The sequence below is a fragment of the Accipiter gentilis genome, chromosome 17 (assembly GCF_929443795.1).
Source record: "Accipiter gentilis chromosome 17, bAccGen1.1, whole genome shotgun sequence".
In the NCBI taxonomy this organism is placed as follows: Eukaryota; Metazoa; Chordata; class Aves; order Accipitriformes; family Accipitridae; genus Astur; species Astur gentilis.
Window position 1 is genome coordinate 11,077,699 of NC_064896.1, and position 22,364 is coordinate 11,100,062.

Genomic DNA, 22,364 nt, shown 5'->3' on the forward strand with positions numbered 1-22,364 from the left:
TTTGGTTTGGTTGAAGGCTAGTGATCGTACTTGAGTGCAAGTGAAAAATGAGGCACAAAGGTTTGGCTGTGGTGTTTGGAGTTGGGGAGATTTTGTTTTTTGTTTTTCCAGAAATGGCTGGTAACTGTGGATGTTATGACTGAGAACTTGGCTATAGACCTGGTGTTTCTGCAAAAGTTCTCTTGAACAATTGGCTGTTTTATGGTGTTTCAAGTAGCTAATCGAGACTCTTTGATCACACACATTGTCTTCATGAGTAGTTCCTGCAGTCAGGTTGTGCAGTTGGCAAAGAACTGATGGACTACCTTATGTTTTGTCCTTTGGATGCCATATGTCTCTGTATTACACCCGTTATCTTAATCGTGCTGTTGGCTGCTATGTTAAAAATCTGATGTGCTGAACTAAAGGGAGTCTTGGCAAAGACAGGGAGGAGCTTCTGTTTCATTTTGTTCAAATCCTGTTGTGTATCTTGTCCCCTTGAAAATGTTCTGTGCCCTCATTAAAGGACACCTTGAGACACTGCACTACTTCAGTTCACTTTGCTTTGGTTCAATCTGTGCTAAAATGTGCATTAAAAACATGGGAAGGATGGGGGTAAGGGAAAGTGTCTTTTCAGTGGTGACTGTGTTAAGCTTATGACTGCTCACACTTTGTATTAAATGTCAGCTCAATGAAGCTGTGAGCAGAAAAGTGAACAAATTAAGGACAAACACTTGATTATTTTTTTTGTGAGTGATGGTTAACTTACCAAAGTGATGTATTCTGTCAAGCAGACAAAGTAATTTCTGCAGTAAACAGTGTTATTGTTTTTAAGTACAGTATTTTCAGGCATTGACATGTGAAAATAACTGAATAGCAAAACAGGTAGCATATGTTCATTCTTGACCTACACTCCAGTATGTAATACTTATGGTGATTGTCTTATTTGTATAAAACAAAGTTCTTGTCAAATTAAGTGGAGAATTTTCATATAGAAGACTATATATTAGACTATATTCATCAGAAGAACATATTAAGATTAAATAAATGATTAGAACTGTAATCAAACTGTCCTTTTTTGTCTGGGGGCATGGAATTGTAAAGAATACTTGCATGAAATGGTTGTTAAGGAACAATTGATGTGTAATGGTAAATTCTTTTCTGCAAACTACTGGTGGGTTGTGTTCAGCAGAGTCTTACCTGGCCTGCAGATTTCTGCTCCCCCACTGAGTTTGTTTATGGCTTTTTGTTTTGGTGTGTTTGGTCGCATGTTACAAATAAGCTGTAAAAAACCAAAACAACAACAACAAAAAAACCCAAAAAACCACACTTGATGTAACATCTGTCTTCCTATAGTGTTTAACAACAGTAAGTATAGTGCATGCTGCAGTAAACTGGTGTAACAGTGGGGTGTAATTGAGGCTATGAAGCATGCACCTGTATTAACACAGGCAGGACTTGTAAAAAAAGTTGATGTTGCTGTAAAAGAAGATTATCTAAACTGCTAAATAACCTCACTCAAGCTTTAAATGTATGTTTCAGCTTCTTAGCACTTCTCTAACTTGCTCAAAGAAAAAAAAAAAGCACCTGGGCACCATGAGCTTTTGTGCATTCATACAACTTTTTCTTGAATTAATTGCAAACAAAGTAGTAAAGAATATTAGCAGCAAGTAGAAACTGCTTGTGAGTAAGCCACCTGTGTCCTGTCAGACACATATTGTCTTTGATTTCTTGCAGAGAAATACCCTGCAAATTTCTGCTTTGTCTGAAAGCCACTATATGTCTGTGTTAATGATGTTTCTAGAAATGTCCCACCACACTAAGGGTTAATATAGAAACCTCACAATTAGCTTTTGGTTCATGTAGTGCTTTGCTTTCTGATAGCAGCTGTGTATGGATGGCAAGCACAAGTGCTTGTGTCCACTTTAAAAGGGAACAGGTCACCTCAGTACCTCACTCTTTTCCAGTGAAGTAATATGGACTATTTCACAGGTCCTAGTTAAACTATAGTGAACCTAACAGACTATTTTCAGTTAAAATAATTGGTCAAATGATGAGAAATAAGTTAGCAAATTCAATTCCTTCTACTTTATTCAAAAGTCAAATTTCTATTATCGCACAGTGCCTAGGTCAGTTCTTACTCTCTAGTTAAATATTGCCCTGAGCAAGGCCAGACAGTCTGACATGGTCTTCCCTCCCAATGCCCACCCTGCCCGTTCTTCATTATTTTTTCTTCCTCCCCTGCACCCCCCAACCCCTTCCTGATCAGGAATAATTTTATCAGTTAACTTCATTGACATTCCAGGTAGCTGCTCAGGAAGCCGCACTGCAGGGCTATCCTGTGTAATCAATACAAGAGAACTCCCAGCAATGAGCAGTCACTGTGGAAATGTTCAATTGTGATCAGTGTTAAATTAAAAAAATAATTGGTATCTGAGGCCATCTGGAGGTCTGGCTAGTGTATGCAACTGTCAAAGTTACAAACACAGCCACCAAATACAATTATTTCTGTAATGAGTCTTTTTCCAGGGTTATCTGGGTCTTGGCATGGCAGTTGGAATTCCTTCTTAAGAAGTTGCAGTGGCCTACAGCAGCCACATGCTGTGTTGACCATCATCTTCTCAACATCCAACCTGTTTGGAAGAGAGGGAGGATCAGTTAGGATTTGTATACAGCATTTTAGGCTTGCAGCTTTTCAAGTATTTGAACTTTTTTTTCTTATGGTGGAAAGTTTAGAGAGAAGAGCACAACCCTTAGAGTTTAACAGTTCTGTCAACTACAGAACTACAAACAGAGCAGCAATTGACTCAAGTTCTCATGATGACTACTGCAGGAGTCCAGAGACTTTTCAAAGGTCTTAGAGTTGTTAGACCTCAGACCTTACTGGAAAACTAACAGAATTTGATTTCCCTGTTCTCCTTTTGCACTTCTGAAAATCATAAACTTTTTTCAAGCGTGCAATGGACTACTTACAGTTTGCAAAAAGGTCCCTGGTATGATTTGTTTAACAAAGATGCCAAATTGTGCATGTTCCTTTTGCACAGTTCCTGGAGGAAGGAAGATCCCTTTCTTACTCTGAACTGTCAGCACCAGATTCTAAGCTGAAAACTACACAACTGTGTAATGTTGATTCTAGGCTGTGAGTGAGGTCAGTTAACAAAGCAGAGGTAGATTTCAGCATATCTTGCTGAACTAACAGGAATAGGTGGGTGAAGTGATAGCTTGAATAAGTAGATGAGATTTAGATTCTCTTCTGATAGTACTGTTTTTCCGTTATACTGTTGCTTTTCTGACAGCATTCAACCAATTGTGCTGATGGACTTGCTCCTATCTTTTGGGGTTTTTTTTGGTTGGTGGGAAGTTGTATAAATGTAGGCTAGAATTCAGCTATGGGAACCAGATAGTTACAGAAAAAATATTTTTGTAAAAATCTCTGTAAAGGGGAGAAAAGTCTGCTTGGTTTCAATTAAAACAAAACTTTTTTTTAACCACAACTTTCTTAATGATTGTGATGAACCTTAATAACTATAAAAATCTTCCTCCAGGCTTCACAACACTTTTGAAAACTCTCAAGATGCAAAGTCAATTACTCAGTCTTCAAAATGCTGGGGGATACCTGAACTTGGAAGGGGGATAGCTTTTAGCCTCAACATTAACTTAAATTAGTTTTTTCAAAAGCAAAACTCCTCATTGCTTTCCTATTCTTGAACATTGTAATTTGCTTGGATTGTTTGGAATATAACAATTTTAATTTTTTTCCCAAATAACTGTGAACTCTGCTGCACTGCTGCAGTGACTTTAGTTTTAGTGAAGCCTTGATTCTGAGTAGTCTCCTAAAGACCAACCAGACATCACACTTGTAACTAAAATATCCCTGAGAACGTTATGAGACAACTGAAGTGACATTATGTATTTAGGTGAGACAAATTTCTTACTTTGCTGCCTTGGCTATTTGAAAACAGATATTTGTGGTCTAATTGACCTTTTCTGTCTTCAAAAACAAACAAGAAAACCCAACAAAAAAGCCCCCCAAAACTGCAGTATTGGTCCCTGTTTTGTTTTGTTTAACCCCCCCCCAAAAAAACCCAACCCCAAAACAAAAAAAAAAAACCCAAACGCCCCCCAAAAACCACCAACTTCAAGTGAGACAACATCCCTTGTTTAAATTGTAAATCCCTAGTACTAAATGACCTTATTAGTGTTGTTTGTAGCTAGCTGGCTTACACCGCAACATTATATTGCTGGATAGATGCCAACCACATTTTTCTCCCTGAATTACAGAGATGTGACAGTTAACAAATACCACTACTTACAGATGGCCAAATAAAAAGAAACAATTTTAGTACTACACAATCTCTCAACTATCCTTACTTTGTTGAAGATGGACATGATCCTTCACATCGGCTTAAAGTGACATTTGTAGAACAGCCTTTGTAAGTTATTTTTTCTTCATATTTGAGTTCTCTACAATGCTCTGTCAAATGTAAAAAGAAAATATTATAGCAGAAATTGATCTTTGTCCTCTCAAGTAGCCTTTGCTGGATGCCAAAAGCCTCCATACTTGGGTTTCATGGAAAACCATTCCTATTACATGGGACAATTAACAAGTCACAAGTGAGTAACACAGCAAGAGATGGTTTTAAACTAGGCAATGAAGGTGCATGAGAGTTACCCTGGAGGATAACTAAGAAAATGCAAGTCGCTGGAATTGCAACTGAGCAAAATACTCCTGTTAAGAATATGGTGCAAATTCAGTCCAGCAGGAAAAAACTCTGATCTACTGCTAAGAACACAAAGATGCAAATAAAACAACCAGCTGGCTAATTCTGGTGGAATTATTTCTAGTTACAAGACTTTTTAATGGATTTTACTTATTTGAAAAAAGCTTAAATTTAGCCATTTTAAGGATTTATTTATTTATAGGAGCCAGAAGTTCACAACTTAAATGCCTGACTACAGTCAGTCTTTCCTTACTAGATGGAATGTATAATGCTCCATACTGGATAAAGATTATATGTATAGATCTTGCATTTTCCCCTGACTTGCAGTAAGACACTAAGCACTTTGTGAAGCAAAAAGCTGACTGCAAACACAGGTTTTCTAATGTGTTTAAAGATTGTGTTTGAAATTTATATTAAGGAGAACAAAGATGTTGAATACTATGAAGGCAATTCATGCACCTCTCGTGCTGCTCCTGTACAATGCTCTTCTGAGCACATTCAGGTTCCCTGCTTGAAAAATAGGTTATGGATGAAACCTGAATATTGTTTCAGGGAAGACTCAGTTAATACTGTAGAAGGAATTGGGGGATTTGTCCTTGGAAAAGAAGGCAACTAATAACTGGATGCTAGTCTAAGGTACTATACCTGTATCTCACAAATAAAGAGCTAGACCAGTATTTAACTTATCTTTGTGAACTGAAAGCTACCAGAATGGCTCAGTTTAGGGCTGAAAAATGTGCAGAGAAAGGAGAAGAACTTGCTAGCAACTTTCTGAACTCATGAAATAAATAGTGGGAGGTACTGCCTGTTAACTGCAAGGAACAAACCCAGTAATGGTATGGTTGGGAAGATAACTGTTCAGAAGCACTTCTCTTAGAAATGTGAACAAAATCTAAAGCAGGCACCAAAACCATAATTATACTGGGGAAAAATCCTGCTTATGAGAGTTCCTACTTGGATTCTTCTTCTGTGAGGTAAAAATTATGAGGATGCAGTCAGTGAAAGCAGGGTCCAAGGGAGTGGAGCAATAGAAAGAATCCCATCTCCTTAAGACAAACTGTCATTGGCTGATGCTCACACAGTCAATTTGAGCCTCCTTTCTGCTAAAAAAAAAAAAAACAACCCTGAAACCAGCCTCTTTGGTACTGCATTACTTGTAAAATGGTGGGAGGAAGGACAGACTGCATTCAGTCGCTTGCTCTGCAGGTAGATAATTCTGCCATGCCTTGTGGCTGAGCTGACTGACCTATACAAGCTGCGCACTGCTGCCAAGGTTAACAGTGAAAACAGAGATGAAGGGTTCTGCTACAGGTGACTGTACCCGCTGTTATACATCAATTTTCACATCACTGAGAGTAGTAGTTAACCACAAATGCAGTTTCCTTAGTTGACTATCTAGGACCCTTTGTGTAAATCAGTCTTCTGCAGTAAGACTCAGTAGGTGATGTTTTGGATGACTTGAGCATGGTGTTGCTCTTCGTTCATTTTCTGTCACTGTTAGAGATAAGTTTCTGGTTCAGCTGATCTGGTTGTAACAATGGAATGGAGGACTGTGTGTGAAGACTCGCAACAACTAAAGAAATAGCATATACTTCTGGAAAAATTTTTAACAGGTGCTGCAAAGATAAAAAGATGCAAATACTTATAATCATTATTAAATAGAGTAGAAAAGGCAGGCCTATTATGATGCCACACGTCCCTCCTAATTCTTGAAAAAGACAAGGCAAGCGAAGGCTATAACTAGTTGGAGGTGAGGTTGTACATTCTTTAGGAGTTAAACACACAGAAAAGGAGAACAAACAGTGAAAGTGGTATATGACAGTGAAGAAGGCAACAGGAAAGAAGGCAGTATGATATGGTAAAAGTACAGTTTCCAGATAGTTTCTCCTTTGTGGAACCCTCCCAAAAGAGAATGCAAAGTAGCTGAAATTGAGATGTTGGCTCTTCTGTGGGTCCTCAAATACTGGTTACAACAAACAACATAAAAAAAGAACCACACAAGAAATCTACCTTCCATTGACAGATTAAACAGTGCATATGTCATTCTTGTTGAAATTCTTAGAAGAGTTAATCCATATCCTAGGAACTGTTGAATAAAACCTGTATCTAAACCTATCACTGTTTCGAAATAGGACTATAAAACTAGGCTTCTGCTACCTACAGAGATTACCATTAAAAATTTATAGATATCTGCTGTTCAACCACACAAGTGTTCCTGACTCCTATATTTTAGATCCTAAAGTAGGACAGTTCCATTTAAAACCAGCAGCGAGGATGTTGCTTCGTGTGTGCCTCCCTTTACATGAAATGGTGCAGAAATTACAGAATGTGGTATTCCTTCAGTTAAAATGTATTAGGTTTTAATTATGCACAGCAGCCAAAAAACATGACTGTACCTTGAAAACTGAGAAAACAGTATCCTGCAGAAGAGATACCAAAAAATGCTCAAGGGTGCAGAAAGAGTATATGAGACCTAACAGAAGGACTGTAGGGTAAGTCAAGAGATAGCCTGTCCAAATAAAAGGCATATTTCTTACACTGCTTAACTGGGATTTTAAGATTAAAAACCAAATGATTCTGTGACTTTCCTGGTCCACATCCTCTCAGCCTCCTTAACTCACACTTTTTAATGTTTACATGAGTATATAGCAGGGAACCTATTACAAAATCAAAGACTTCAGACAACTACTCTACAAAAAATAACTGCAGAAAGGACAAAAAGAAAAGATGGCACCAATGCATACAAATGGTATCATAGCGAAAGAATATGTAATGTAAGAACTCATACAATCATGAAACGAAAGACGTGCTAAAAACAAAAACATGATATAGGAAATGACATGGATGTGCTTTACCTTGGGGCACTGTTAATGGTACAACAGAAGACAAGGATGTTGTAAGTCTAGAGATGAAAGGAGATGATGTAGTGTGGGTAGTGGTTAATGTTTTCGTTCGCAAAGAAGTCCTTTCAACTGACTCTGTGGAAGCAGTAGTAATAACACTGGGAGCAAAAGTAATTGTTGTAGATAAAACAGATGGGATCAAAACTGGAGTGGACTTAGCGAAGATACTGGTAGGAACTACTAATGAAGATGTTTTGCCATGTGGAGTTACTGTGGTGTTTTCAGAGGAATAATATGTAGTACTCGTAGCAGAACTAAATATGGAAGTAGTGCGGGGTGTATACGGTGGGATGGTGGTTGGCGCCAGCGTGGAGGAGACGGTGGAAGTGGCGGCAGACGTCAGCCGGGTGCTGAGAGGGCTGCTGTGGGCAGGCGGCGAGCTGGGGCTTGGAGACGTCCTTGTCAGAGGGACTTCTGCGGTGCTAGCAGAAATCGCCTCTCTGGAGACAGAGGTCTTGGCGGTGCTGCTGGCGGAGGTGGCGGCGGTGGTCTTCTGCGTGGTCAGAGGTGGCACAACGTGTGGCACGGTTGTCTTCTCGTGGGTGACGTCTGCTGGGAGGAAAGCACGGGCTGACTGAGGGCGGCAAGCCAAGAGGGTAGGGTGAAGGAGATGGGAAGGGACCCTGGGCTAGGGCCTCGGGCAAGAAAAGCAGCCCCGTATCGCCCCGAGTCTTGCTGAGCAAGAGAGAGGATTGGGCTTTTGGCTTCTTCCCTAAGCCTCTCCGTCCTGCTTAGACCCGGTTGGGGCCAGCGTGTGTGCCAGTCAGCAGCGGATTGACCCTGGCTGGATGCTAAGCCCCCAGCCAGCCGCTCACTCGCTGCCCCTCAGTGGGAATGGGGAGAGAATCAGAAATGTAAAAGCAAAAAACCCCACGCAGGTGCAGACACAGAGGGGTTTCAGAAGTGAAGAAACTAAAGGAAAAACAAACCCCAAACCACCCGTAAGATGCAAAGGCAGTCACTTTGCCCCTCCCACCAGTGGCCAATGCCCAGCTAGTCTGTGAGCCATGGCTACTGGGGGAAAAACTCCACACCCGCCCTTCACCCCCCCCATTTTACTACTCAGGGTGACGTCCTGTGACACGTGGAGTGTCTCCTTGACCCTCTGGGTCAGCTAATCTGGCTGTGTCCCTGACCATCTCCTGCCCACCCGTTGCCCACTCCCCATCAGGCAGAACAAAAACCAGAGAAATCCTGGATGCTGTGCTAGCACTCCACAGCAATAGCTAAAGCACTTGTGCGCTATCGGCACCAGCTTGGACACCCATCTAAGACACAGCGCGAGACAACCTGCTAGAACGAAAATGAGCTCCATCCCCACCACAATCAGTACGCAGGCCCAGGGCTGCAGCAGGTACCAGACTGGGCAAAGGCAGCAGGAAGGGAGGGCGAAGTACCGAAACAAATCGGGAAGCACCAGATCTGGAAGTTGTTGGAAGGAAGGAGGGATGAAAGGAAGGAAAGAAGGAACGAGCAAGAGTAAGAGCTGGGAAGAACAGAGAGAAAAAGCAGAAAGGGTAGGAGGAAGCCTTACAAGACTGTGAGGAGCTCAGCCGTGTTGAGGACACGGTTGAGGAGGGAGAAGCAGCAGGCGACGGCAGGGCGCTGGTTTTGGCTGTGGAGGGTGTGGAGGACTCCGGGGCAGGCGACTCCGTTGGAGCAGTCGTCGTCGGGGAAGAGGGCTTGGGCCTTAGGGTCGTAGGCGTAGGCTTGGGGCTGGTGGTTGGCGCCAGCGTGGGGGAGACGGTGGAAGTGGCGGCAGACGTCAGCCGGGTGCTGAGAGGGCTGCTGTGGGCAGGCGGCGAGCTGGGGCTTGGAGACGTCCTTGTCAGAGGGACTTCTGCGGTGCTAGCAGAAATCGCCTCTCTGGAGACAGAGGTCTTGGCGGTGCTGCTGGCGGAGGTGGCGGCGGTGGTCTTCTGCGTGGTCAGAGGTGGCACAACGTGTGGCACGGTTGTCTTCTCGTGGGTGACGTCTGCTGGGAGGAAAGCACGGGCTGACTGAGGGCGGCAAGCCAAGAGGGTAGGGTGAAGGAGATGGGAAGGGACCCTGGGCTAGGGCCTCGGGCAAGAAAAGCAGCCCCGTATCGCCCCGAGTCTTGCTGAGCAAGAGAGAGGATTGGGCTTTTGGCTTCTTCCCTAAGCCTCTCCGTCCTGCTTAGACCCGGTTGGGGCCAGCGTGTGTGCCAGTCAGCAGCGGATTGACCCTGGCTGGATGCTAAGCCCCCAGCCAGCCGCTCACTCGCTGCCCCTCAGTGGGAATGGGGAGAGAATCAGAAATGTAAAAGCAAAAAACCCCACGCAGGTGCAGACACAGAGGGGTTTCAGAAGTGAAGAAACTAAAGGAAAAACAAACCCCAAACCACCCGTAAGATGCAAAGGCAGTCACTTTGCCCCTCCCACCAGTGGCCAATGCCCAGCTAGTCTGTGAGCCATGGCTACTGGGGGAAAAACTCCACACCCGCCCTTCACCCCCCCCATTTTACTACTCAGGGTGACGTCCTGTGACACGTGGAGTGTCTCCTTGACCCTCTGGGTCAGCTAATCTGGCTGTGTCCCTGACCATCTCCTGCCCACCCGTTGCCCACTCCCCATCAGGCAGAACAAAAACCAGAGAAATCCTGGATGCTGTGCTAGCACTCCACAGCAATAGCTAAAGCACTTGTGCGCTATCGGCACCAGCTTGGACACCCATCTAAGACACAGCGCGAGACAACCTGCTAGAACGAAAATGAGCTCCATCCCCACCACAATCAGTACGCAGGCCCAGGGCTGCAGCAGGTACCAGACTGGGCAAAGGCAGCAGGAAGGGAGGGCGAAGTACCGAAACAAATCGGGAAGCACCAGATCTGGAAGTTGTTGGAAGGAAGGAGGGATGAAAGGAAGGAAAGAAGGAACGAGCAAGAGTAAGAGCTGGGAAGAACAGAGAGAAAAAGCAGAAAGGGTAGGAGGAAGCCTTACAAGACTGTGAGGAGCTCAGCCGTGTTGAGGACACGGTTGAGGAGGGAGAAGCAGCAGGCGACGGCAGGGCGCTGGTTTTGGCTGTGGAGGGTGTGGAGGACTCCGGGGCAGGCGACTCCGTTGGAGCAGTCGTCGTCGGGGAAGAGGGCTTGGGCCTTAGGGTCGTAGGCGTAGGCTTGGGGCTGGTGGTTGGCGCCAGCGTGGGGGAGACGGTGGAAGTGGCGGCAGACGTCAGCCGGGTGCTGAGAGGGCTGCTGTGGGCAGGCGGCGAGCTGGGGCTTGGAGACGTCCTTGTCAGAGGGACTTCTGCGGTGCTAGCAGAAATCGCCTCTCTGGAGACAGAGGTCTTGGCGGTGCTGCTGGCGGAGGTGGCGGCGGTGGTCTTCTGCGTGGTCAGAGGTGGCACAACGTGTGGCACGGTTGTCTTCTCGTGGGTGACGTCTGCTGGGAGGAAAGCACGGGCTGACTGAGGGCGGCAAGCCAAGAGGGTAGGGTGAAGGAGATGGGAAGGGACCCTGGGCTAGGGCCTCGGGCAAGAAAAGCAGCCCCGTATCGCCCCGAGTCTTGCTGAGCAAGAGAGAGGATTGGGCTTTTGGCTTCTTCCCTAAGCCTCTCCGTCCTGCTTAGACCCGGTTGGGGCCAGCGTGTGTGCCAGTCAGCAGCGGATTGACCCTGGCTGGATGCTAAGCCCCCAGCCAGCCGCTCACTCGCTGCCCCTCAGTGGGAATGGGGAGAGAATCAGAAATGTAAAAGCAAAAAACCCCACGCAGGTGCAGACACAGAGGGGTTTCAGAAGTGAAGAAACTAAAGGAAAAACAAACCCCAAACCACCCGTAAGATGCAAAGGCAGTCACTTTGCCCCACCCACCAGTGGCCAATGCCCAGCTAGTCTGTGAGCCATGGCTACTGGGGGAAAAACTCCACACCCGCCCTTCACCCCCCCCATTTTACTACTCAGGGTGACGTCCTGTGACACGTGGAGTGTCTCCTTGACCCTCTGGGTCAGCTAATCTGGCTGTGTCCCTGACCATCTCCTGCCCACCCGTTGCCCACTCCCCATCAGGCAGAACAAAAACCAGAGAAGTCCTGGATGCTGTGCTAGCACTCCACAGCAATAGCTAAAGCACTTGTGCGCTATCGGCACCAGCTTGGACACCCATCTAAGACACAGCGCGAGACAACCTGCTAGAACGAAAATGAGCTCCATCCCCACCACAATCAGTACGCAGGCCCAGGGCTGCAGCAGGTACCAGACTGGGCAAAGGCAGCAGGTACCAGACTGGGCAAAGGCAGCAGGAAGGGAGGGCGAAGTACCGAAACAAATCGGGAAGCACCAGATCTGGAAGTTGTTGGAAGGAAGGAGGGATGAAAGGAAGGAAAGAAGGAACGAGCAAGAGTAAGAGCTGGGAAGAACAGAGAGAAAAAGCAGAAAGGGTAGGAGGAAGCCTTACAAGACTGTGAGGAGCTCAGCCGTGTTGAGGACACGGTTGAGGAGGGAGAAGCAGCAGGCGACGGCAGGGCGCTGGTTTTGGCTGTGGAGGGTGTGGAGGACTCCGGGGCAGGCGACTCCGTTGGAGCAGTCGTCGTCGGGGAAGAGGGCTTGGGCCTTAGGGTCGTAGGCGTAGGCTTGGGGCTGGTGGTTGGCGCCAGCGTGGGGGAGACGGTGGAAGTGGCGGCAGACGTCAGCCGGGTGCTGAGAGGGCTGCTGTGGGCAGGCGGCGAGCTGGGGCTTGGAGACGTCCTTGTCAGAGGGACTTCTGCGGTGCTAGCAGAAATCGCCTCTCTGGAGACAGAGGTCTTGGCGGTGCTGCTGGCGGAGGTGGCGGCGGTGGTCTTCTGCGTGGTCAGAGGTGGCACAACGTGTGGCACGGTTGTCTTCTCGTGGGTGACGTCTGCTGGGAGGAAAGCACGGGCTGACTGAGGGCGGCAAGCCAAGAGGGTAGGGTGAAGGAGATGGGAAGGGACCCTGGGCTAGGGCCTCGGGCAAGAAAAGCAGCCCCGTATCGCCCCGAGTCTTGCTGAGCAAGAGAGAGGATTGGGCTTTTGGCTTCTTCCCTAAGCCTCTCCGTCCTGCTTAGACCCGGTTGGGGCCAGCGTGTGTGCCAGTCAGCAGCGGATTGACCCTGGCTGGATGCTAAGCCCCCAGCCAGCCGCTCACTCGCTGCCCCTCAGTGGGAATGGGGAGAGAATCAGAAATGTAAAAGCAAAAAACCCCACGCAGGTGCAGACACAGAGGGGTTTCAGAAGTGAAGAAACTAAAGGAAAAACAAACCCCAAACCACCCGTAAGATGCAAAGGCAGTCACTTTGCCCCTCCCACCAGTGGCCAATGCCCAGCTAGTCTGTGAGCCATGGCTACTGGGGGAAAAACTCCACACCCGCCCTTCACCCCCCCCATTTTACTACTCAGGGTGACGTCCTGTGACACGTGGAGTGTCTCCTTGACCCTCTGGGTCAGCTAATCTGGCTGTGTCCCTGACCATCTCCTGCCCACCCGTTGCCCACTCCCCATCAGGCAGAACAAAAACCAGAGAAGTCCTGGATGCTGTGCTAGCACTCCACAGCAATAGCTAAAGCACTTGTGCGCTATCGGCACCAGCTTGGACACCCATCTAAGACACAGCGCGAGACAACCTGCTAGAACGAAAATGAGCTCCATCCCCACCACAATCAGTACGCAGGCCCAGGGCTGCAGCAGGTACCAGACTGGGCAAAGGCAGCAGGTACCAGACTGGGCAAAGGCAGCAGGAAGGGAGGGCGAAGTACCGAAACAAATCGGGAAGCACCAGATCTGGAAGTTGTTGGAAGGAAGGAGGGATGAAAGGAAGGAAAGAAGGAACGAGCAAGAGTAAGAGCTGGGAAGAACAGAGAGAAAAAGCAGAAAGGGTAGGAGGAAGCCTTACAAGACTGTGAGGAGCTCAGCCGTGTTGAGGACACGGTTGAGGAGGGAGAAGCAGCAGGCGACGGCAGGGCGCTGGTTTTGGCTGTGGAGGGTGTGGAGGACTCCGGGGCAGGCGACTCCGTTGGAGCAGTCGTCGTCGGGGAAGAGGGCTTGGGCCTTAGGGTCGTAGGCGTAGGCTTGGGGCTGGTGGTTGGCGCCAGCGTGGGGGAGACGGTGGAAGTGGCGGCAGACGTCAGCCGGGTGCTGAGAGGGCTGCTGTGGGCAGGCGGCGAGCTGGGGCTTGGAGACGTCCTTGTCAGAGGGACTTCTGCGGTGCTAGCAGAAATCGCCTCTCTGGAGACAGAGGTCTTGGCGGTGCTGCTGGCGGAGGTGGCGGCGGTGGTCTTCTGCGTGGTCAGAGGTGGCACAACGTGTGGCACGGTTGTCTTCTCGTGGGTGACGTCTGCTGGGAGGAAAGCACGGGCTGACTGAGGGCGGCAAGCCAAGAGGGTAGGGTGAAGGAGATGGGAAGGGACCCTGGGCTAGGGCCTCGGGCAAGAAAAGCAGCCCCGTATCGCCCCGAGTCTTGCTGAGCAAGAGAGAGGATTGGGCTTTTGGCTTCTTCCCTAAGCCTCTCCGTCCTGCTTAGACCCGGTTGGGGCCAGCGTGTGTGCCAGTCAGCAGCGGATTGACCCTGGCTGGATGCTAAGCCCCCAGCCAGCCGCTCACTCGCTGCCCCTCAGTGGGAATGGGGAGAGAATCAGAAATGTAAAAGCAAAAAACCCCACGCAGGTGCAGACACAGAGGGGTTTCAGAAGTGAAGAAACTAAAGGAAAAACAAACCCCAAACCACCCGTAAGATGCAAAGGCAGTCACTTTGCCCCTCCCACCAGTGGCCAATGCCCAGCTAGTCTGTGAGCCATGGCTACTGGGGGAAAAACTCCACACCCGCCCTTCACCCCCCCCATTTTACTACTCAGGGTGACGTCCTGTGACACGTGGAGTGTCTCCTTGACCCTCTGGGTCAGCTAATCTGGCTGTGTCCCTGACCATCTCCTGCCCACCCGTTGCCCACTCCCCATCAGGCAGAACAAAAACCAGAGAAGTCCTGGATGCTGTGCTAGCACTCCACAGCAATAGCTAAAGCACTTGTGCGCTATCGGCACCAGCTTGGACACCCATCTAAGACACAGCGCGAGACAACCTGCTAGAACGAAAATGAGCTCCATCCCCACCACAATCAGTACGCAGGCCCAGGGCTGCAGCAGGTACCAGACTGGGCAAAGGCAGCAGGAAGGGAGGGCGAAGTACCGAAACAAATCGGGAAGCACCAGATCTGGAAGTTGTTGGAAGGAAGGAGGGATGAAAGGAAGGAAAGAAGGAACGAGCAAGAGTAAGAGCTGGGAAGAACAGAGAGAAAAAGCAGAAAGGGTAGGAGGAAGCCTTACAAGACTGTGAGGAGCTCAGCCGTGTTGAGGACACGGTTGAGGAGGGAGAAGCAGCAGGCGACGGCAGGGCGCTGGTTTTGGCTGTGGAGGGTGTGGAGGACTCCGGGGCAGGCGACTCCGTTGGAGCAGTCGTCGTCGGGGAAGAGGGCTTGGGCCTTAGGGTCGTAGGCGTAGGCTTGGGGCTGGTGGTTGGCGCCAGCGTGGGGGAGACGGTGGAAGTGGCGGCAGACGTCAGCCGGGTGCTGAGAGGGCTGCTGTGGGCAGGCGGCGAGCTGGGGCTTGGAGACGTCCTTGTCAGAGGGACTTCTGCGGTGCTAGCAGAAATCGCCTCTCTGGAGACAGAGGTCTTGGCGGTGCTGCTGGCGGAGGTGGCGGCGGTGGTCTTCTGCGTGGTCAGAGGTGGCACAACGTGTGGCACGGTTGTCTTCTCGTGGGTGACGTCTGCTGGGAGGAAAGCACGGGCTGACTGAGGGCGGCAAGCCAAGAGGGTAGGGTGAAGGAGATGGGAAGGGACCCTGGGCTAGGGCCTCGGGCAAGAAAAGCAGCCCCGTATCGCCCCGAGTCTTGCTGAGCAAGAGAGAGGATTGGGCTTTTGGCTTCTTCCCTAAGCCTCTCCGTCCTGCTTAGACCCGGTTGGGGCCAGCGTGTGTGCCAGTCAGCAGCGGATTGACCCTGGCTGGATGCTAAGCCCCCAGCCAGCCGCTCACTCGCTGCCCCTCAGTGGGAATGGGGAGAGAATCAGAAATGTAAAAGCAAAAAACCCCACGCAGGTGCAGACACAGAGGGGTTTCAGAAGTGAAGAAACTAAAGGAAAAACAAACCCCAAACCACCCGTAAGATGCAAAGGCAGTCACTTTGCCCCTCCCACCAGTGGCCAATGCCCAGCTAGTCTGTGAGCCATGGCTACTGGGGGAAAAACTCCACACCCGCCCTTCACCCCCCCCATTTTACTACTCAGGGTGACGTCCTGTGACACGTGGAGTGTCTCCTTGACCCTCTGGGTCAGCTAATCTGGCTGTGTCCCTGACCATCTCCTGCCCACCCGTTGCCCACTCCCCATCAGGCAGAACAAAAACCAGAGAAGTCCTGGATGCTGTGCTAGCACTCCACAGCAATAGCTAAAGCACTTGTGCGCTATCGGCACCAGCTTGGACACCCATCTAAGACACAGCGCGAGACAACCTGCTAGAACGAAAATGAGCTCCATCCCCACCACAATCAGTACGCAGGCCCAGGGCTGCAGCAGGTACCAGACTGGGCAAAGGCAGCAGGAAGGGAGGGCGAAGTACCGAAACAAATCGGGAAGCACCAGATCTGGAAGTTGTTGGAAGGAAGGAGGGATGAAAGGAAGGAAAGAAGGAACGAGCAAGAGTAAGAGCTGGGAAGAACAGAGAGAAAAAGCAGAAAGGGTAGGAGGAAGCCTTACAAGACTGTGAGGAGCTCAGCCGTGTTGAGGACACGGTTGAGGAGGGAGAAGCAGCAGGCGACGGCAGGGCGCTGGTTTTGGCTGTGGAGGGTGTGGAGGACTCCGGGGCAGGCGACTCCGTTGGAGCAGTCGTCGTCGGGGAAGAGGGCTTGGGCCTTAGGGTCGTAGGCGTAGGCTTGGGGCTGGTGGTTGGCGCCAGCGTGGGGGAGACGGTGGAAGTGGCGGCAGACGTCAGCCGGGTGCTGAGAGGGCTGCTGTGGGCAGGCGGCGAGCTGGGGCTTGGAGACGTCCTTGTCAGAGGGACTTCTGCGGTGCTAGCAGAAATCGCCTCTCTGGAGACAGAGGTCTTGGCGGTGCTGCTGGCGGAGGTGGCGGCGGTGGTCTTCTGCGTGGTCAGAGGTGGCACAACGTGTGGCATGGTTGTCTTCTCGTGGGTGAACGCTGCCGGGGAGAAACGACAAATCAGTTTTTGGCGATCAGCAAGATTGGAACATGAATCATGTGGGCTGTTCTGGGGTAGAATTTTTGTGCTAGGAATAGATGTAAGCTAGTCAGGATCTCTCCACTAGTTTTAGTTGTTTTAAAAATTAATTAATGGGATCATGACGCCTAATATGTTCCGTTCTGTCCTGCTGCTTCTGAGAACTGCAGGTTGGTGATTGTTTTGAAGCATATCCTTTAGTAATTTCTCTCTACCTCCTTCCTCCTGGAGCTCTTGAGAAGGGAATAGGTATCTCTATTTTCGTGTGCGATTCCACTGGTTGATAGGTAGTCTACACATTTCCTGGTGCAGACTGTGCTGGATAGGATCCATGGGAAGTCCGTGGCTATTGAAGGGATAGGCATTGGCCATAGATGACTCTTAGCTCTCTCCTGACCAGAGCACTCACCTGTTACTACTTTACTAGTTGGAGTCTTAGCTCTGGTTGGCTCCCTTGCTACAAAGAAAGGGACGAGAGAAAAGAATGGTTGAGTCTTGGGAAGGATTCTAGGGAAAGCATGTTGTGGCATCTCTTCAAAGGAGGCTGTCCAGTTCAACATCAAGGTATCTCAGGCATGTGGAGCCCAATAGGTCTAAGTGGGAGAACTTTAGCCTGGATTTGATTGTACACTTTCTTGCCCACTTTCCAGTGGTGTCTTTTTTGCACCCCGCGTCAGCATTGGCCAAGGAGGTGGCATTTGTTGACCCATACTTGTCATGTGTGTGCCGGGGCCTGGGCATCCATTGGATGGAGAGCATGCCTTGTGTTCTGTCTCTCACCCAAAACTGTCCTGAGGTGCAACCTGGAGATGAGTTTCCAGTTTCACTACCTTCTGTTCCCTGCACTGTGCATTCTCAGGGCGCCATTGTAAGGGGAGGGAGTGTGTGTTAGCTTGTCTCCGATTGCTAGCTGTAGGGCAGGAACTCACGGATGTCTGTACCCTGATAAAGGCCTATGCCCCAGACCCAAACCCCTGAAGTGGCAAGGGAGGAGGATGCAGTCAGGGTCATGTGCGGGCCAGTTCCAGGACCTGCCTGGGTCCCAGGTGTCCTATGGCAAGAGCAGTGGGAACTGAGAATGAATACCGAAACTGAAGCCTGTGTGGGATGTGCAGCTTAGGAGAGAATGGTGGGAGCTGGAAGGAGCAGTCAGAGCAGCAGGAAGAGCAGGAGGGAGCCTTACCAGGATGTGATGGTCTCAACTGTGTTGATGACACAGTTGAGGAGGGGGAAGAAGCAGATGAAGCTGAGGTGGCAGGTAAAGAGCTGGGATTTGGAGACATCCTTGTCAGGGGGACTTCTGGGCTGCTGGCAGGGCTGGCCTCTCTTGGGACAATGGTGCCTCTGACGGATGTAGCAGGGGTGGTTTTCTGTGTGGTGAGATGCTGCACAAGGTGTTGCTTTGTTGGTCTTCTGTGGGTGACAACTACAGAGAGAAAAGCACAGGTTGATTGAGGGTGGCAGGGCAAGAGGGGAAGGCAAAGGAGGTAGGCAATTCCCAGGCAGAAGTGCCAGGGTATGGGTGGGGGTCAGAAAGGCAGGACCAGACCCCACTGAGTCTTACTGGGCAAGAGGGAGAAACAGGACAATGGCTCCCCCTGCAAAAAAATATGGGGCAAGAACTGGGCCTGAAGGATGCCCTCTGTCAATTCAGCACCCCCTGCCTCTTCCTGGAGCTCCTGAGGGAAGAACAACCTCTCTGGATGTGTGTCTCCCCTCCAAGGCATTCCAGACTGGGCAAGAACATCATCTAGGAAAACTGGGGTAAGTAAAGCAGTATCTTAGTCCAAGGGCATCTCTCAGCTCCCTCTTACTCACCTACTGGGACTTGGTGGTGCAGAGTGGTTGCTTGGGTTCCCTCACTCTCTGTAAAGTAATGAAGAATGGACATTAGTAATGGTTGGGAGCTGGTAAGGTTCCTTGTTGAAGTGAGTTGTGATACTTCCTTAGAGGAAGCTCTAATTGCTGGCACAAGAAGACCCAGATGTGTACACCCCAACAGTACTTTGTGGGAGCCGCATGGATTGGGAGAGAGTGTACACCTGCCCTCCCACTACAGTAGACTTCCCCCTGCATGCTGTCCCAGTGTCTGGTGTCAGTTGCTAACCTAGCAATTCATGTTGTCATACAGCCTCAGAGTAGACTGTCCTTGTTGGCACATGGAGTACCTGACATCCCAAAGTGTAATTTCCTTTTTTTTAATATTTATTTTTGGAAGAATTTGTTACAATGGCTAGGGGGAACACATATTCTGCCGTCTGTGAGTTTTCAAGAACTTTGAAGCATAGATATTTTGCCTAAATTTGGAGGAAGTATAGAGTATGGTCTTGAAGAGAAATGTTACATTTAAGATGATATTTGGTTGTCAGATGCTTGCTCCATTGATAAGACACATAAATTTCCATTTTTGTCACACTTCAGTTATCCATGTCCTTTCCTATCTATTTACAATGTTAAGACAACTAGTAAGAATGCTTGGTTTTTTTAATAAGGAATACATTGATATGTGTCTTGTGAGTGATGGCTTCACCTGGCAGGTATGAAAAAGTGATATTTACCTACTGTTGTTAGTTTAGGCTTGCTGAAAGTTGTGATCGGAGATGTGGTTTCAGTAGATATTGAGGTGGTTGTCATTTCCTTTTTGATAGTGGTCTTGAAGGGTGGTGTGGTGAACCTCACTTGTTCCGTCTCTGTTGAGGCAGTGGCTGATGAGGCAGCAGGTGTAGGCTTTGGTTTAGTGATCATGGTTCTTTTTGTTGAGGTACTTATGGAAGGGGTAGTGATGGTTGTAGTCATATTTGGCATAGTAAAAATTGATGTTGTATGTTCTTTCGGAGTAAAGGTAAATAATATAATGTGAATAATCAAGACACTGAATAATTAAAAACAGATAAACTATGAACAACCTACCCATATTCCAGACACCCAGTTTGCACCCTTGATATTTTGAATATTTTCTGTGTAATTGTTTGTATTCATGTTCTCATAAGCTTGCCAAATCTTTCTCTACTTGTATTTGTTTTCTATTGCCTCATATCTTTCTTTGTTCTCATTTTCTGTATTTTTCCTATATTAGATGACTTTTTATATAATTTTTCTAAGAAGTTAGCTTTGTTGCCACTTATTGGCTAAAGTCTGTATGGGCTTTGCCCAAATGACAATTTCATTGGCTATTCTTATGTTCCAAGTCAGCCACAGTTTCAGCTTTCTGTAATTTGTATTACAAAGCTAAATAACATCATACTACAGGACTTTCCTTGTCCCAGTGCACATATCATCTGTCACAACGGCAGCCTTTGAAGTTGTGCTTTGACTCCTGTTGGACCTCTTTTTAAGTCTGCTTTCCCTAATAGCCTGGGTCCAGGCTGGCTTATTAGTTGAAATGCATGTTGGTGGGAAGCTACATGTTATTGTGAGTCCCCACGAGCCACAGAATCAGAAAGTAATTTATGCTGAGGAGTCATCCTCATGGGAGCAGGATTCTAGAATCCTAGGCAAAGCTGCTGCACTGATACCTGTGTGATTCTGCTTTGGAGTCTGCTTACATTATTCAGAGTTAATAGGTTGGGTGCTCCTTGAATATAACTGCATAACTGACCCAGCTGTGGGAAAGAGGCTGACGCTGAGCTAATATATCTAACTGGAGCTGAGCTGGCTCACTGCTTACAGAACTTCTAACGTGCTTCTCAGATGAGTCACACAAGCGATTTTTCGTTGTATTTTTAACCTAGTGTCTATATCCTTGCTCTTTCCACACATTCAATCTACATTTCTGAACATTTCTGGTTTACAAACTCCTTTCTGGAAGCCGCTTTGTCTACTTCATGATTTGGAGTCTTATGCTTGGATGTCGAGACATCTTGCAATGCTTTCCTAGCAGAGTGATATCTCAGCTATGTATAGAGAGGGTTTACTATAATTTATTTTAGACAGTAATAATAAAAACCTACCAGTTTTTGACTTTATTGTGACAAGATGTGATACTGATGAAGGTCTTGGAACTGTGATTTTTGATGTTATTGTTGGATTTGTAGTCTCAGTTGATACAGTAGCTGCAGAAGAAGAAATACTAGGTACTGTTGATAGGGTACTTGTGGTAGAGCTTCTTGTTACTTTAGGCTGCACTGTTGTTACTAAGAGAAAAAAATAAAAATTAAAGGATAAGAAATAGTTTTTGATAATCTATTTATAATATACCTATATAAATTGAAAATTATTTTTTTGAAGTAAAAACACTGTCCTAATAACTGTTAGTAGTAACTACTACTAAAAACATTTACCTTTCAGATGAAACATTTGAGAGAAGTAAGCCATCTATTCATTTGCTGTTATGTGCAGTGAATACATTAAATAGGAATTCTTGCAGAAGCTTTATACATTTTTCTTCATCACATTAAAGTGAAATTTGCAGAAATACTTGTGCATAGAAGCAGAGATGGAATTGTATTTTATTATTAACACAGCTGACAGTGTAATGTTTTCCCAATACCATCTTTCTTCAAGAGAATTAATGGAATTTCTAACAAATTTAAGATCAGAATATATATAGATTGCTTTCCAGGATCAGGCTATAGGGGTTTGGTATACATTTCCATGAAGACCTTCTTAGATTGTCAAAGTGTTATGCAGCCAGTCACCACTAAGAACTGTGATGAAATTTCTGTGGGATTTTGTACATCATAGAATCATAGAATAGTTTGGGTTGGAAGGGACCTTTAAAAGTCATCTAGTCCAACCCCCCTGCCCCAGGCAGGGACATCTTCAACTAGATCAGGTTCCTCAGAGCCCTGTCCTACCTGACCTTGAATGTTTCCAGGGTTGGGGCATCTACAACCTCTCTGGGCACCTCTTCCAGTGTTTTACCACCCTCATCATAAAAAATTTCTTCCTTATATCTGGTCTGAATCTACTCTCTTTTAGTTTAAAACCATTACCCCTTGTCCTGTCACAACAGGCCCTACTGAAAAGTCTGTCCCCATCTTTTTTATAAGCCCCCTTCAAGTATTGAAAGGCCACAGTAAGGTATCCCCAGAGCCTTCTCTTCTCCGGACTGTAGAACCCCAACTCTCTCAGCCTTTCTTCATAGGAGAGGTGTTCCCTCCCTCTGACCATTTTTGTGGGCCTCCTCTGGACCCGCTCCAACAGGTCCATGTCTTTCCTGTACTGAGGACCCCACAGCTGGACGCAGTACTGCAGGTGGGGTCTCACCAGAGCAGAGTAGAGGGGAACAATCACCTCCCTCGACCTGCTGACCCACGGTTCTTTCGATGCAGCCCATGGTATGGTTGGCTTTCTGGGCTGCAAGCGCACATTGCTAGCTCATGTCTGCCTTTTCATTCACCAGAACCTCCAAGTCCCTCTCAAAAGGGCTGCCCTCAATGCCTTCATCCCCCAGCCTGTATTGATACCAGAGGTTGCCCCTACCCAGGTGCAGGACCTTGTACTTGGCCTTGTTGAACCTCATGAGGTTCACAAGGGCCCACTTCTTGAGCTTGTCCAGGTCCCTCTGGATGGCATCCTGTCCCTCAGGTGTGTCAACTGCACCACTCAGCTTGGTGTCACCTGC

The 22,364-nt window shown here is 47.9% G+C and overlaps 1 protein-coding gene across 1 annotated transcript in view; it reads right to left on the bottom strand.

The window, feature by feature from the left end:
- Positions 1-2,068: 2,068 nt before the first annotated feature.
- The window catches only part of MUC6 (mucin 6, oligomeric mucus/gel-forming), a 59,724-nt gene continuing 39,428 nt past the window's right edge, over positions 2,069-22,364 (bottom strand). The window contains exons 29-40 of the mRNA XM_049820717.1: positions 20,749-20,931; positions 18,617-18,664; positions 17,982-18,224; positions 17,208-17,255; positions 16,318-16,758; positions 14,892-15,332; positions 13,466-13,906; positions 12,015-12,458; positions 10,564-11,007; positions 7,556-8,155; positions 4,351-4,453; positions 2,069-2,612 (exon numbers count right to left, since the gene is read on the bottom strand). Of these exons, the coding sequence (XP_049676674.1) occupies positions 2,435-2,612; positions 4,351-4,453; positions 7,556-8,155; positions 10,564-11,007; positions 12,015-12,458; positions 13,466-13,906; positions 14,892-15,332; positions 16,318-16,758; positions 17,208-17,255; positions 17,982-18,224; positions 18,617-18,664; positions 20,749-20,931 (3,614 nt within the window). The 3' untranslated portion in view covers positions 2,069-2,434. The remainder of the gene's footprint in view (positions 2,613-4,350; positions 4,454-7,555; positions 8,156-10,563; positions 11,008-12,014; positions 12,459-13,465; positions 13,907-14,891; positions 15,333-16,317; positions 16,759-17,207; positions 17,256-17,981; positions 18,225-18,616; positions 18,665-20,748; positions 20,932-22,364) is intronic.